Source organism: Myzus persicae, unplaced genomic scaffold (assembly GCF_001856785.1).
Source record: "Myzus persicae strain clone G006 unplaced genomic scaffold, MPER_G0061.0, whole genome shotgun sequence".
Lineage (NCBI taxonomy): Eukaryota > Metazoa > Arthropoda > Insecta > Hemiptera > Aphididae > Myzus > Myzus persicae.
The window spans coordinates 121,772-137,246 of NW_019103651.1; the positions used below are offsets into that span (position 1 = coordinate 121,772).

The 15,475-nt window shown below is 27.6% G+C and overlaps 2 protein-coding genes across 2 annotated transcripts; both read right to left on the reverse strand.

Moving 5' to 3' along the window:
- Positions 1–4,508: 4,508 nt before the first annotated feature.
- LOC111034972 (KRAB-A domain-containing protein 2-like) lies at positions 4,509–9,114 on the reverse strand. The gene is made up of 4 exons (XM_022316435.1): positions 7,628–9,114; positions 7,071–7,402; positions 4,708–4,866; positions 4,509–4,632 (listed from the first exon to the last, which is right to left on the reverse strand). Exons 1-4 carry the CDS (start codon positions 8,711–8,713, stop codon positions 4,509–4,511), a joined length of 1,701 nt encoding a protein of 566 aa, XP_022172127.1. The 5' UTR covers positions 8,714–9,114.
- A 2,174-nt stretch (positions 9,115–11,288) lies between these two features.
- Positions 11,289–11,847, reverse strand: LOC111034973. The gene is made up of 2 exons (XM_022316436.1): positions 11,609–11,847; positions 11,289–11,454 (listed from the first exon to the last, which is right to left on the reverse strand). Exons 1-2 carry the CDS (start codon positions 11,845–11,847, stop codon positions 11,289–11,291), a joined length of 405 nt encoding a protein of 134 aa, XP_022172128.1.
- Positions 11,848–15,475: the final 3,628 nt, after the last annotated feature.

Genomic DNA, 15,475 nt, shown 5'->3' on the forward strand with positions numbered 1-15,475 from the left:
TTTTTTTTAAAAATACATATTATACAAATTGGAAAAATTTTCATAGTAATATAAATATATTTTTTTCCCGAAAATCGATCTATGATTAATTGGACGTCCACTTCAATATCTCTGTGAATGTTTAATAAATCTAAGCCTCGTTCCTTGCCCATTTTTTCTTTAAACCAGGTTTTTAATCTACAAAATATGCAAAACTAAGCAACATACATGTGGCTTTTACGATGTAAAAGATGAAAAGCATCTAACAAAAAAAATAAGAATAAACGAAAATATATACTAACAACCAGTCTTTCATAAAATCAATTTTTTTTGTATTTACTGAAGAACAGTAGATACTACAAAATGCATAAAAATATTTTTATTCTTTTTAAAGTAATTGTGGACACTTGAATTGATTTTTCAATACCTAAAATTTTAACCAGGTATATATTATATATTTTTTATCAGATTTATTTTGGAATAGTATGAATCATCACAAAGGAATTACATTTTACATATTGTTTATATTTTTATTCTTAACCTAATTATAATTATTATTAGTTTTAATGTCGTTTTAAATTAGGACTACCTACCAGTAATTAATATCTTGTCAGTTTATTTTAATACCATTACATACCAATATTTCTATAATAATTCACATATGTTTTGTTTGTCTGCATAATAAATTGAATCGCTAAATTATATCAAAATGTAAATAAATTAAAGGCACTCCACACTGAACGAAAATTATAACAACGAATAGAATGCTCTTATCTAAATACAATAATTATTGTAACATTTTGTAGTAACCCGCTTATTTGTAAAATTATATGAACGTAGTAATGAACAAAAAACCATGCAGAGTATAAGCACCGTGTGTGTTTGGCGCTGTCTCGTCTCGCTCGGCTTGGCAGAATATTAAATCTGAGAGCTATAATAAATTATGGCATTCCAAAAACGATGCTGATCAGATAACTGTTGAAACGGGTCGACACTAGTTACCTCCCGAAGTCAAAAGGTCAATAATTTTTATACAAATTGGCTTCCGACTTACCCTAAATTGTGTACTAAACGAAAAGGGTGTAGTACTAGTAACCTTCTAATAGCCAGGTAATAAATATACAAAAGGTTCTAAACAATTTCAAACATATCATATTGTATCAAAATAAGTTTGTTATTTCAAAGTCGTAATTTATGACTTTTGTCATATTTGATATTTGATACGAGTATATCTAATGACTAAACATTAAGATAATATACTCTTCTGTGTAATGATAAGATTTAATGCAAACCAAACCTGAATCAGACCATAGTAATTAGTAGGTACATAATATACGTGATCGAGTAACATTTAGTAGATTTCCAACACTCGTTCTCGTTGTACGAATTGTTCGATATTATAATTTTTAAGCGGTTTTAAATTGTTACCTCAGTTTTTAGAATGGTTAAATGAAAAATGTGATACATGATAAGTGAAAAGGGAAAATGTGTTAAAATAATTAAAGGTTTTAAATTTAGTTTTCAAAAGAAGATGGCCTTCGACAAACAACGGTGGAACTGTACAACAAAAATATGTAAAGCATTTTTAAAAGTAGATGAAAATGATGAAGTAATATTTAACGAAAGTAAGTTAAACCATCATAATCATGTACCATTATCAGAACAAGTATTCAAAAGACAAGAAATTAGTAACTCTTTAAAATATGCATACATATATACACACATACATACATATATTATATACAGTTTATGTACCTATAATATAACTTATATTTATGAAAACAACAAAGTCACGAATACAACAATTACTATTAATGTATAGTATGTATCCGCTATTTAATTGTTTGAAATATCATAATAATTGGTTGATGTAGATATACTATTATATTGTCTAAGACTATTATTGAACTATAACTGTTAAAAAATTTAACTTAAAAAAATATAGTCGGCTTGTAAACAGCAACAATAATATTATACTACACAAATCATCTTAACAACACATTATTGTTGAATTTATTTAGTGAATTGTAATACATTTCGTAAAAATAAAAATAAATCCGACAAAATGTGTCTTATATGCTTCTTTTCGTTATTTTGCTTTGTAGTATACCTCGGAGCATCGTTAAATCTACAAAAATATTTTATGAAAATTGTGAGATATTTAAAATGCACCATAAACTCTATTTTATTTCAAGCACGGAAGGATCCGGTTGACATATGTTGCGCACCACCTTCACGACGAAGAATACGTTAGAGCTGCAATTTGTAACTACCGAAGAAATTATATTTATCGTCAAAATGATTGAAATAAACAAGTTGTATGAATGAATGTTTAGAAAAATTAATAAAATTGATAAATTCAAAAATCTTTCAGTCAGTTGTTGTAGGCACCTATCTCCATGATCTAATCTTTTTGTCAGACTCTTTTGTCGCCATTCGAAAATATGTTATGTACCTACCTAGCTACTTATAGATAATCATTCCACATTATCGAGTATACACTCATAATACATGGGAATTTGTTTAGTGAGCTTCCAAAACCTAATCAAAAGTGTTTAAATGTTTGGAAACGTTCTGAAAAACCCTGAACTTTTTCAATCTGTGTCACCTGACACCCACACTGTATATCTAGTTATATTATATTACTTGAGCTTATGAGTTATGTTAATAATAATGATAATAATATTATACCTAAATTGTAGGTAGGTACAATATTATAGTAAATTCAAAAAATGAGTAAAAAAAAAACGGCTCCCTACAGTCTACAGTAAAAAGGTATTGAATGTTGTTTTTTTCCCCAAACATAATATAACATCTGCGTTACCGATAAATCGAACTCAAGCTTAATGAAATTAACCTCATGATAACTCACAAAGACACAACAAATCGTTATGTTTCAACATAATATTTTTAAAAAAATGTAAAAATAGCATTATCTTAGCGCCATATAGAGGTACCACAATAAATATCTTCATAATCAAAGTAAACTCATTAAAACAAGCTTTTTGCATCATATAATTATAACTATAAAAAGCGAGTAAGTGGATGTCGCTATCTGCTGTACATTAGGTGTCTAAGAGGTCACTGTAATGGATGGTATTAAATTTGAATTCAATGATATCATTATTATATGATATTGTATACGAAAGACGATTCTGAGTGGGGACGGTATGTCAGTTTAGGATGTTTTATATTGTTAATATTTATTATTAATATGGTAGCCGGTAAGTTAAATTAATATTATTCTTAAATTATCAGTGATGGTGGAAAAATATTAAATATACCTATGTAAAATTGGGCTGTTTTGGAACTGAATTACAACAAAATGACAACCATTATTATTTGTGTGAATATGCAATTTTGTCCAAATTTTAACTTAAAATGTCTATAAAAAATAATTGTATTAATATATTTTTTAGATTTATTAGTTATGGAAAAAACAGCTTAAGTGGAACCTTGTTTTAAATTTTTAATTCTTAGCTATAAAAATTGAACATTCTATACATTTTAAACTACAAAATTATTTTCAATTTTCAACTTGAAAAATATTGTCAAAATTTGAACTTTAAATGCCAATAAAAAAAAATCGTGCCTATGTAGTTTTAACATTTTTCAACTGCTATTGTAACAAGTTATCAAGAGTCTTGCATTAAATGTTCACTTATTATTTTGAAAATTGTGATAAACTATACAATAATAAAAATAAAAATAAATACAAATGTATGTACAAATGTGTGATAAATCTGAACATTTAAGGAGTACAAAAAAATAGAATATATAGTAAAAAATGCAACAGATATTGCTATGTAATCAAGAATGTTAACATCATCATAATTTTGTATGTCAATACGAACATAAATGTCGTCTGTCGAAAGGCCAACTAAGGTAACCCTCAAAAATCAAATTTTACAGGGGGACACTAAAATAATAATAACTTTGTTCCAAATTCATCTTTTTGTGTTAATTTTGTTTACTGTAAGACTCTATATCTTGTTATTCTAAGTGTGAATTGAATTAAAAGAATGCAAATTTTATTCATAACTAGCTGGGGTTACCCGATCTACTCCCGGGTCCTCCGTCATCCGTCAATTAGTCATGGAAATTTTATAGCTATATTTATTGACCTGCAGTTATTATTAGACCAATATATTATTTTATTATTTGCCAGGTTGTGATTACTATAATTTTAAATGAATAAAGATTTTTTTTTCGAATTAACTTAATATTAAATAGAATGATTATCCCATCTGATTTACCATAATTCAATTACTAAAATAAGTCGGAAATGACGATGTCTAAATATAGTATTATAATATAGTAGGGCTGCTTGCTTAGGATACCATTGGGCAGAGTGAAAACCCATCATGGATTAAATATAGAAAACCCGAATAACTGAAACGAATAACTCTTAACATACGATTCAGAGACGAGAAGCGAGAGAACCACTCAATTTACTTCCCTGTTGTTTCAACAACACAAGGCACAGGACCTGTAACCTCAGACAACAGATCTGAGAGGAATAAATTAACTTATGACGACCAACTCTCGCCGAACTGATGGAGGAAAGTAGGATCTCTCCAATAAAGATCTTTCTGAGCTAGCTCACAAGGCCCCAAACCTCTGGAGGCACAATCTGCCGAGTTCATCTCAGTGCTGATATAAAACCAACGACAGGACGGTAAAAATTCATGTATCTTATGGATATGGTTAGATACAAAAACATTATACGAAACATGTGGTGTGTTAACCAAGATAGTACCACCGAAGAGTCTGACCAAGCAAAAATATTTTGGATAGATATCTGAGTAGAAAGAGTGCTCTGGATGCGATCTTCTAATATTTGGACTTTCAATGTCTTCTTCATGGAAGTCACCAACATAACCTAACCTATGAAATTGTGGATGAAACAATAAAATTGTCTATCTTTATAGGTATATGGTTTTTAACCATGAATCTTACTCCATCTATTAGAACAATTTAAATACAATCAAGAAATTGATACAACTTAACCCTCGGTAGAACTATCCTAAATCTCGTCTAGTCTTCAAGTATATTATTTTCACAGCAATCTCCTTTATTTATACTATGTGAAATATTTAAAGAACTTACTACATATTCAACTAACACTCTCTAAATTTAGAAGATTTGTTTTGAGGAGATCTTTTGTAATACATATAAAACTAACACTTCAGACATAATAATATAACATATTGACATATCGCCATCGAGCTGTGATGAAATACATGATTGTCTATATCAAAGTTATTGAAAACGATAGCAATTACTTTTCAAAAACCAAACCAAAGTTGGATTTGATAAATTTAAAACTATAAATATAAACATAAATATACAACGTATAAATAACATAATATAAATACAAACACTATATTTAAAAAAAAAAAATTAAAAAATAATAAATAGAAGTATTGCACCTTAATTTTGGATTACACTTGGCTACAAAATAGTTACATAATCTTCTCAACATTTTAAACCAAACTGATCATCTTTAAGAATATCCGGAATTTAAGTTCAGTATGCTGAACTTAATTGTAAGTTACAGAAAAAGTTGTTGTGGTTACATTTTGTTACAAAATGGTAAGTACATATTTTTGTTAAAATTTGCTACACAAAATTACAACTTGGGGTGCTGGAGTGATGGTGCTCTTATTTTTGTACTTTTTATAATTTTTATATACATAATTTATAATTAGTTTAGTTCTTTTGTTATTTAATCACAAATTTAATTTGTACAATGAAATTAGGAAATGATAGACTTGATAGACTGATAGTCGACTTACTAGTAACTACATAAACAAGCCAAAACTTAAATAAAAAAATTATTCCTTGTTTGGAAAGTTATTATTTTCTTAAAATGTTTATCATACTTGTATAATATACAGCTTAAATAATATCATCAGCCCATGATGTAAATGATCATGATTCATTATTCAAAAGCATAGGTCCCATGACTGGTATATTTTAATAATACACGAGTGTGTTCGAGCTCTGTTCGAGTAGCTATTTTTTAAAGTGTTACTTCATCGGACACATTAATTACTTAGAGGTGTACGCATAGATATGTCAAATAAATTAATATTATACATATTATTTATTAATTGTTGACAAGCAAACAAATAAAAACCATTCACAAAACTGATTAATATAATGACATATAAACACATTATTTAACTATAGAGAAGTAAATACTGTCTTACATTGAGTAAAATTAATTTTAATTTTAATATTGACGGATTTAGCTACTTTTGGTGGTAGTGCGTGTCAACAATTATTATTTCTTTAGCCGTGTGTAATTTGGAGCTCATTTAAATGTCGTTCTAGAAAAAAAATATGTATGTAAATATATTAGCTTATAAGGTATTGATTTTTGTTTATTATTTTTGAAATGTACCTACAACAGTTATTTGTTTTTGTTGATTTGGATTACAGTATGATATACAGGTTACTGAGATACCTATGTGTCTCTTTATTTGAATCATTGATATGTTACGGTCAAAAGCCGAAATCGGGCAAACCTCAGAAATGCCCGGGCAAAACGCGAACTGCCCACAATCCTTGGGCAAAATGTCATATTTCGGCTTTTGACCGGGCAAACCTAGTTATGACCAACCTCATTTGGGCAAAACCGTATACTGACTTTTATCGTAATGGCAAAACCGTAGTGTCTTATATACGTTCTATAATATTAAATACAAATATAATTGATTACAGATATAATTGAATACACTTAAATAATAATAATATTACGTACTCGTATAATGTTAAAATAAATAATTAATAAAAAATATTGTACAGATATAATTGAATACACTTAAATAATAATAATATTACGTACTCGTATAATGTTAAAATAAATAATTAATAAAAAATATTGTACAGATATAATTGAATACACTTAAATAATAATAAAAATATAATGATGTTAAGTACTCGTTTAATAAAAAAATAATATTTTTGTTTATTTGTTGCTACACATATTAGAACCATGGCATTTAGAACTACACAAAATATTTAGTTGTTTACATTTGCATCGTCTCGTAGTGCACTTAGTTTTGCAAGAACAAAAAATAAACCCTTGTCCTCCAGTTAATGAATTTTGAGTACTAGCAGTCCTCAGTGGTATTTCGATATTCGGTACATCATTGCTACTAATAAATTGTTCCTTGCATTGAAATATTTGGTTTCTGGCATAAAGTGATGACAAAATTCCATTTTTGGTTCCTATTTTATAGAATCCATCATCAGTAACACTTAATATAACACCTAACACATTATTCGCATCGACTTTTCCTCTATCAACACAAGGCACTGGAATTTTCACTGTCGTTTCGACTGTTAGAGGTGGAAATAGATTTTCACTCAGTAATTTCATTTTTTTTGCTTGCGCAACTAATCCATCAGTAGCCTTTTCCCGTGCTTTTTTAAAATTTTGTTTTTGTTCAGATAGGTTGACTAAAATTTTTTCATTTTCATTTAAAACCTCTATTTCATTTTCATTTTCAATTAATACCTCCATTTCATTTTCATTTTCATTTAAAACCTCCATTTCATTTTCATTTTCAATTAATACCTCCATTTCATTTTCATTTTCAATTAATACCTCCATTTCATTTTCATTTTCATTTAATACCTCCATCTCATTTTCATTTCCATTTAATACATCCATTTCATTTTCATTTTCGTTTTCTACAAATTGAAGTAAGACATTTTCGTCATTTACATTATTAATTATATCATTGGGTAAAAATGACATTTTTAATCCAAGACTAACTTTTTTTCCAAACATAGCTTCATATGGAGGTTGTTTGATGCCAGCATGATAAGCATTATTTTTGGCAAATTGACAAAATCTCAATCCTTCACTCCACTTTCTAGACTGATTTTCTTCCATCCAAGCATAAATGATTTTTTCGATGTCCTGGTTAGCTCGCTCAACACTCCCCTGGCTTTGCGAATGACGTGGCTTCCCGTATAAAATTTTTAAGCCATCCCACATTAGAACTAAATCATTTATAATATGATTTACAAACTCTCTACCATTGTCTGATTGTAGTATGCACGGAGCTCCAAATATACAAAAAATATCTATAAGATTGTATGCAACCTCGCTTGCAGTTTTTGTTTTTAAAGGTCGCAAAGAAACAAACTTAGTAAAATGGTCTTGGTAAACCAAGATAAATTTAAAATTACCATCTTTATTACTTTGCATATCTATCAGATCGACTTGTGCACGAGAATTAAAAGTTTTAGATAAAATTGGTTTTATTACTAAACCTTTTTTGGGATGAGCGTGTTTTTTATTACATATTTCACATAACTGTAAATATAATACAATTATATCCCTGGTAATATTTTTGTATTTTTGTTTTATTGAATGCTCCATTCGGTTTCGACCACCATGACCACAATTTATATGAGCCATGTGTAATATATCGAACATTTCATTGCATTTTACAAAATAAATAATGTCACCATTGGTTTTACTTGGTGGAACTATTAATTTTTTAGACTCACCGATTGTGAGTACGTCAAATCTATTTAGTCTCCTGTATTCGCTCGTTGTTTTCTTGGAATTGACCTTCGCTTGTTCTACCTCTTTTATGAGTTCATCATATCTTGTATCGCTTATTAGAGCACTGCATTCACTTTTTGTAATTTCTTTAAGTTTTAATTCAAATTTAGTTTTAAAATCAGACACACACATTACGTTAGCCATTGCTAAAGACGTACTAATATAAGCTCACAAAAATACGAACTACAGTAACTACGGTACAATATTGTATCATTTAGATAAGGTGTATTTTGTGTACCTTTAATATAGGTAACGAGTTGATAAAATACGATAACAACGATAAATTAACAAGATACGTGGGGTCATTTATAATCGTAATAAATTCGTACGACAAAAATCACTATTTATATTTAATATTATAGAACGTATATAAGACACTACGGTTTTGCCATTACGATAAAAGTCAGTATACGGTTTTGCCCAAATGAGGTTGGTCATAACTAGGTTTGCCCGGTCAAAAGCCGAAATATGACATTTTGCCCAAGGATTGTGGGCAGTTCGCGTTTTGCCCGGGCATTTCTGAGGTTTGCCCGATTTCGGCTTTTGACCGTAACAGATATATATTTCAGTCATAGGTAGTCTATATCATTAAATTGAAATAATTAACAAAAAAATACTACTCACGGATAAGTGAAACTTTTTTACAGAGGGTATGAAAAAAAGATTATTGCTCGTAGCAATTATTATGGGTGTTTATCAGTTGCCCCCCAAGGGTATTATCGCGATTTTAAAAATATACCAGTTGCCCCCAATTGAATGTATCAGTTACCCTCACATGTTAATATATACACAATACAATATATATATCGTAAAATAGGGGAGGTGAATACACAAATCATAAATAAAATATAAAATTCAAAATTATAATAATTTGTCAACATACCATGTAATTTTAAATGCGTCTGAGTGGATATAATCATCGAAAACGTATGGATTTTTAATAAGTATGTTAAAAGAAAAATGCTCTGGCTTTGAACTTGAATTCAATCCGTCAATTATTGTATCCGATAAAATAAATATAAAAACAAAAATATTAGCGGTATTAAATCGGTTAGTAATTATTATAACAAAACATAATACTTTTGAATTTTATACAACTTATATGTTGACAAATTATTATATTTTGATTTTGTACTATTTTATATTAACAAATTATTATAATTTTGAATTTTATATTTTATTTATGATTTGTACATTTACCTCCCTTATTTTAAGAGCTATATATTGTATTTGTGTATATATTAACATGTGAGGGCAACTGGTACATTTGGTTGAGGGCAACTGGTACTTTTTCCTCTAGGTAGTTTGGGGGGATTTGGTATAAAAAAAGGTACTTTTGGGGGCAACTGGTACATGCTCATTATTATATCTTACCATAGAAACCGTAGTGTCGTGACTGACGATAATCTTTCTTTTTTTTCGTACCCTTTGTAAAGAAGTTGCATTTCAAGAATAATTTTTAAAATACACTTTAGAGCTTCGTTTCTCTTTATCTGTAAATTAAGCACATTTTGATAGATGTTACATTATGTTAGACGAATTTGTAAATCATATTCTGTGATCTTTTTTTTCTTGGTTTGGGGGCGCTCACTGATTTATACTTAATAATACATACCTACAAATTATACTTAAAACCTTTCTAATGTTATATTTGTTTATATTCCTTACAATATTCGTTTGCCACCAATGGTTCAAACCTAAAATATTAAACATGCTTAATATTCTCACAAATGTAAAATATACGTAGTTACTAATTCAATGAATTATATTGTAAATAAAGTTTACCTGTAGCAACAAGATCATTAGGTTGATAGATATTGTAGATCTCCATCTTTGTTGGGAATAAGTTTTCTTCAATATTTTCCATTTTGTTGCATCGCCAAAAAAAAACAGGGAAATTCTTCGACAAAATATTAATACAGAAGATTAATTGCAATGTATTTATGTATATTTTCCTAAACATAATATTATTAAATTAATATATTAAACACATACCGACCTTAAAGTTAAAAGAAATTGTTTCACTTCTGTTATCTCTGGAATAAATATAATATTTAATATGTAATATTTGAGAATTTTTTTTCATACTTGAGAATTTTCAGCAACATTTTGAATTCTCAACACTGACATTTTTCAAATGTTTTTATTTTTTCGGGTAGAACACGATTGAGAACTGTCCTTATCAGCCGTACCTTTTTTAATAGCACTATTGAGAATATTCTTATCTGCTAACTTTTATGCAACGTTGCCACATTAATTAAAAATAAAAATAAAAATAATAAAAATACAATATATAATATATATAAGATATCAAACACTATATTTTGTTTACAAAATAAACTTACATGGAATTTTTTTTAATTTTCAATCCTTAGCTATTAAAGTTAAACATTTAATAAATTGTGAACAAAAAAATCATATTTAAATTTTAAATTTGATAAAAAAAAAACTCACACATATTGTAAAATCAATACATTCATCACTTATTTTTAAGGCATTTTTTTAAGATGAAAAGTAAAAAAAATTATATTTATATACAACATATTTGTCAGCTTAAGATTAAAAATTTAAAAAATCAATATTTATTTGCCAGTATATACACAATTTAAATTGTTTTTCCCAAGTACTTATTTCCGGTTAATTTTAAATACCTTATTATGTCCTTATTTTGTTCAAACTCTTTATATAAATTAATTGTTGAAACAATACGATTATAATCTTAGCTTGCCATGGTTTTTGTAATATTATTTTCAATGGAGTTGATTATTGCCACGGGTTGTGTTTGGGTCTCCTTTAAAACAGAAATTACTGCATGTGTAGGAGGATGTGTGCTGTAAGATTGTCCGTTATAAGTTCTGTGGAAACTTTCTGCTCCATTGGTGGTTCTTAAAAATAAAATAATAAATTACTTTAAACATGCAGACCAAATAAAAGCAGATAAATATAATTACAAATAACTATAAAATACATTATTATTATTATTATATATTATATTACATTATTTTATAGTAAGTTACTAAGTTATAGTATATTAAGTACCTTGGATTTAATGACGGTACTTGAGCCCCAAGAATAGGTGGAAATAGCGAATCATCTTCAATGTATGCGAGTAACACGCAGTCTGAAAATAAACTCCCAACTTCTAAGTCTGGACATATTATTGCCATAAGTTGTATAAACGCATCATCAACATCAGTGGGAAGTAGAAAAGGCAAACCAAAAAATAATTCAAGCCATTGACCTAATTCGTCATTGTTGTCTTTATGGCTGTATGACATAAGTGCCAAAGGTACAAAAATGACCTATAATTTGCGCCAAAATTAATATTTTATATAAGTATTAAGTAGGAAGTTATTTAAAAATTTCTATATCTTATAAAAATTATATTATATTAATATTATTATGTTGATAGTAAATTTTAATATAGGCAGCTACATGCACATTATTAAATACATTTAATAAATTGATTGATTTTTTAATCCCACTTTTCAATAATTTATTTATTTTTCTAATCAATAGTTCTAAATTTAATATCTGTTATTTAATTTCTGGCGCTTTTTTACGATACGACTTTTTTTTTCTTATCTTATTTTGGCGCTTATGTCTTTCACCGGTCTTTATATGGACTTCTCAACTTTGATTCTCCGGTTATCTGTCATACAGATAATATAAAATACATATGTTATTAATAAGAGTGAAAATCCAAAATATTATCGTATTTTTTACCTTTCTCCACCAAGCTTGGGCTATATGAAAACGGAAAGTTTCGATAATGACATTGGGAAAAATTTCTTTGACTGCTTCGTGAGAACCAATTTCGAAGTCGAGATGCAGCTTTTTAACGTTAAGACCTGGACATATTTGCTAAAGATACTTTCACATTTTAATGTAAATTTGTTTTGTTTTGTTTGGCAAAAAATAAATAAACAATATGCACCTAAAAACCATTCACGTATGTGTGTTGTAAGAAAAATTTTGGTGCAAAATGGTATGTACCGTCTACATAAAATTCAGTTTGTTTCGACATAAAATTTAAATTTTGGCTAGTTGTTATGCAAACGAAGTCATTTGTTTCAGGAACAAAAACAAATTGTTCACTTTTAAACATACATAAATCATTATTTTGCATATTTTTTAATTGGGATATAGCTTCATTTAAAGAAGTAGGATAAATTGGATACTGTTTTCTTTTTTTATCATAAATCGCCTTTCGCACTGATGTAATATCATTGTTCATAATATTTGGCGAGTCACTGTTTAATAACTCTGTTCTAATAACTTTTAACGGTCTTGTCGATGTATTTTCATCAGCTTTTCGCTTACAATTTTCCCTCAAAATCTGTCTTTCAATTTTTTCGTTGTTATTACTTGCATGATTTACATGTTCACCATTTGACGAATGAAAAGTTTTGTCTATTTTTGTTAATAAACTGGCACTACAGCTGTTATTGGAACATTTCCATTTCATTAATCCATCTATACGTGATCATACATATGAATATTTATCATTATTTAATAATACAAGATCTTTTCCGCGTTCAGACGTTATAATTTTAAAGTGTTCCATTATACACCACTATATTATACACTATTACACTATATTACGTTGTTACCGCACTGTCCACCAAACAACTGAATTTGGCAATATTAACAATTTTTTACAGTTGAATATCTGCAGATACGTACAAACAGTGTACATCTCGTTATCGTTTTAGTACAGTTACTTGTTTAGTTCTGGACGTACTAATTGGTTACTAATTCGGTATATGAGGCCTAGCTGTTGTTATCGACGATAACTTGTACCTATATATATATATATATATATATATATATATATGTATGGTATATAGGTATATATAACGGCAATAGTTTGAGCGTAAAAGCCTAGCTATGATAATTTATTATTAACCGTCGACAGTGTGCCAAATGTCTCTTGTTAATCGCATGAATCGTTGTACATTTTATAAACAAATTGTGAAAAATGCCCAAATAATACATTTTTTTAATAAAAAATTTTAAATTCAAAATCCCAGCCCAAAAAATTATTACTAAAAGATAAGATAAATGGCAACGTCGTTAGAAATATCGTTCTCAATCGTTTGATTTTAAGGTACAAAATATTGTTTCTTTGATCTGCCGACATCGTTCTCAATCGTGTTGCTAAAAAGGTAAAACGTTCTCAATCGTACAACACCGATTTTTTCAACCATTTTTTGTGTAAGATTAGCCTACATAAATAACGGTATATAGGTTGATGAAGGCCGTAGATAAGTTTCCAACTTCGGCATATTTCCAATATGTAATAATAGTACCTACGTATTTAAAATTCGTTATATTATGTATTCAAACTGTGATAATCATTAAAATAACGTTGATGATAATATATAGACACCTAATATAATCGGACAGTCGGTAAATGTTTTGTGTTTAATTAACAAATGATCCATAACAATATTAAAAAATAAATACTTAATTAATAAATTCATATAGGTACATAGCTTTCTACACTTAACACTTTAATACCTGTAAAATATCAATCACATACTTAGCTTATAATTATCGCTACTAATCGAATATTTATATTATTGTTCGTTTACTATCGCAAAATATTAATGAATGATTACCGATGTAGGTATGTTGTATGCATGTATTGCAATTCGATACCCAAAATTGCAACTTATAAGTGTCTAATATAAGTGTCTAATTTTTGATGCGTTGTCGGTAATCTGTTAATACATTTTTACGGTTAATGATCCAAAATTTATCATAATTATTTAATAGTTGAATAGATTAAGTGAATGCGACGGATATAAAAGAATTATATCTACATTTAAATACGACTTTTACTTTTTATACCCAGTCCTTTTATTGTTGTTCATTACGTATTTTCAAGTTTATAAAGCTTCAACTGCAGTCTGCAGATGTCAGTGGTTGTTGTCTGACAATATACATAAACTTTTAGTTAAAAAATATTACATTTATAAACCCAAGGTTTTCAATTAAATATTATTTCTAAAGCGCACTTCGTAAGTTTATCATAAGTTTTATCAATCCTAATGAATTATTCAAACATTGCCATTCAAATGGTTTCTTAATTAAATATAACGTTTTGATTTTATTTAGTCGTAGTTACAAAGGTCATGCGTGACACGGACATGTTGTATATATATTTATACGAATTGTTAAATTTTTTTTATATCGTGTCTAGAGAATGTTCGTTGATGTAACCAATTATTTTTTTTTTATTAAAGTTTATACCCTGTTACTGTGTCAGTACATTATCGAGTTGAAAAAAGAATATTTTTTATATAATAAAATATTATTTAGAATCAGTAGAAAAAAGTTTTTAGTTTTAAAAGTGATTGAATATTTAAAAATAAAAATTGATTATATATAGATGTAGATGTCATATAAGTATAACGTATATCCAGTATTGGGAATAAGTAACTAAAAATTATCTAGATAAGATAAGATAGTTTTATCAAAATAGTATCTAAATAAAAATAAAGATAACATAAATAGAATTTATTATTTAATATATTATTATTATCATTTTTTTTTTTTTGAACTTATTTATTTTGTTTTATTTGTATCAATATGATGGCATGACGAAATAATATGTATGATAACAACTGAATGCGCCTTTTATTTGAACAATACTTACCTTAAATCTCTGATTTTTTTTGAGTATGTAAGAATGAAACATAATAACATTAACTATACCAATACCAGTATACCACTATTCAAAATAGAATACAACATTTTTAATTATAATAAAATTCAAAAAGCAAAAAAATAAAATTACAAAATTACTGCAACTGTATAATATTTAATAAAATATTATTTATTGAAGTCGAATCGATCCATCCATGATTTAACTGCTCAAAATTCGATATAATAATTAAT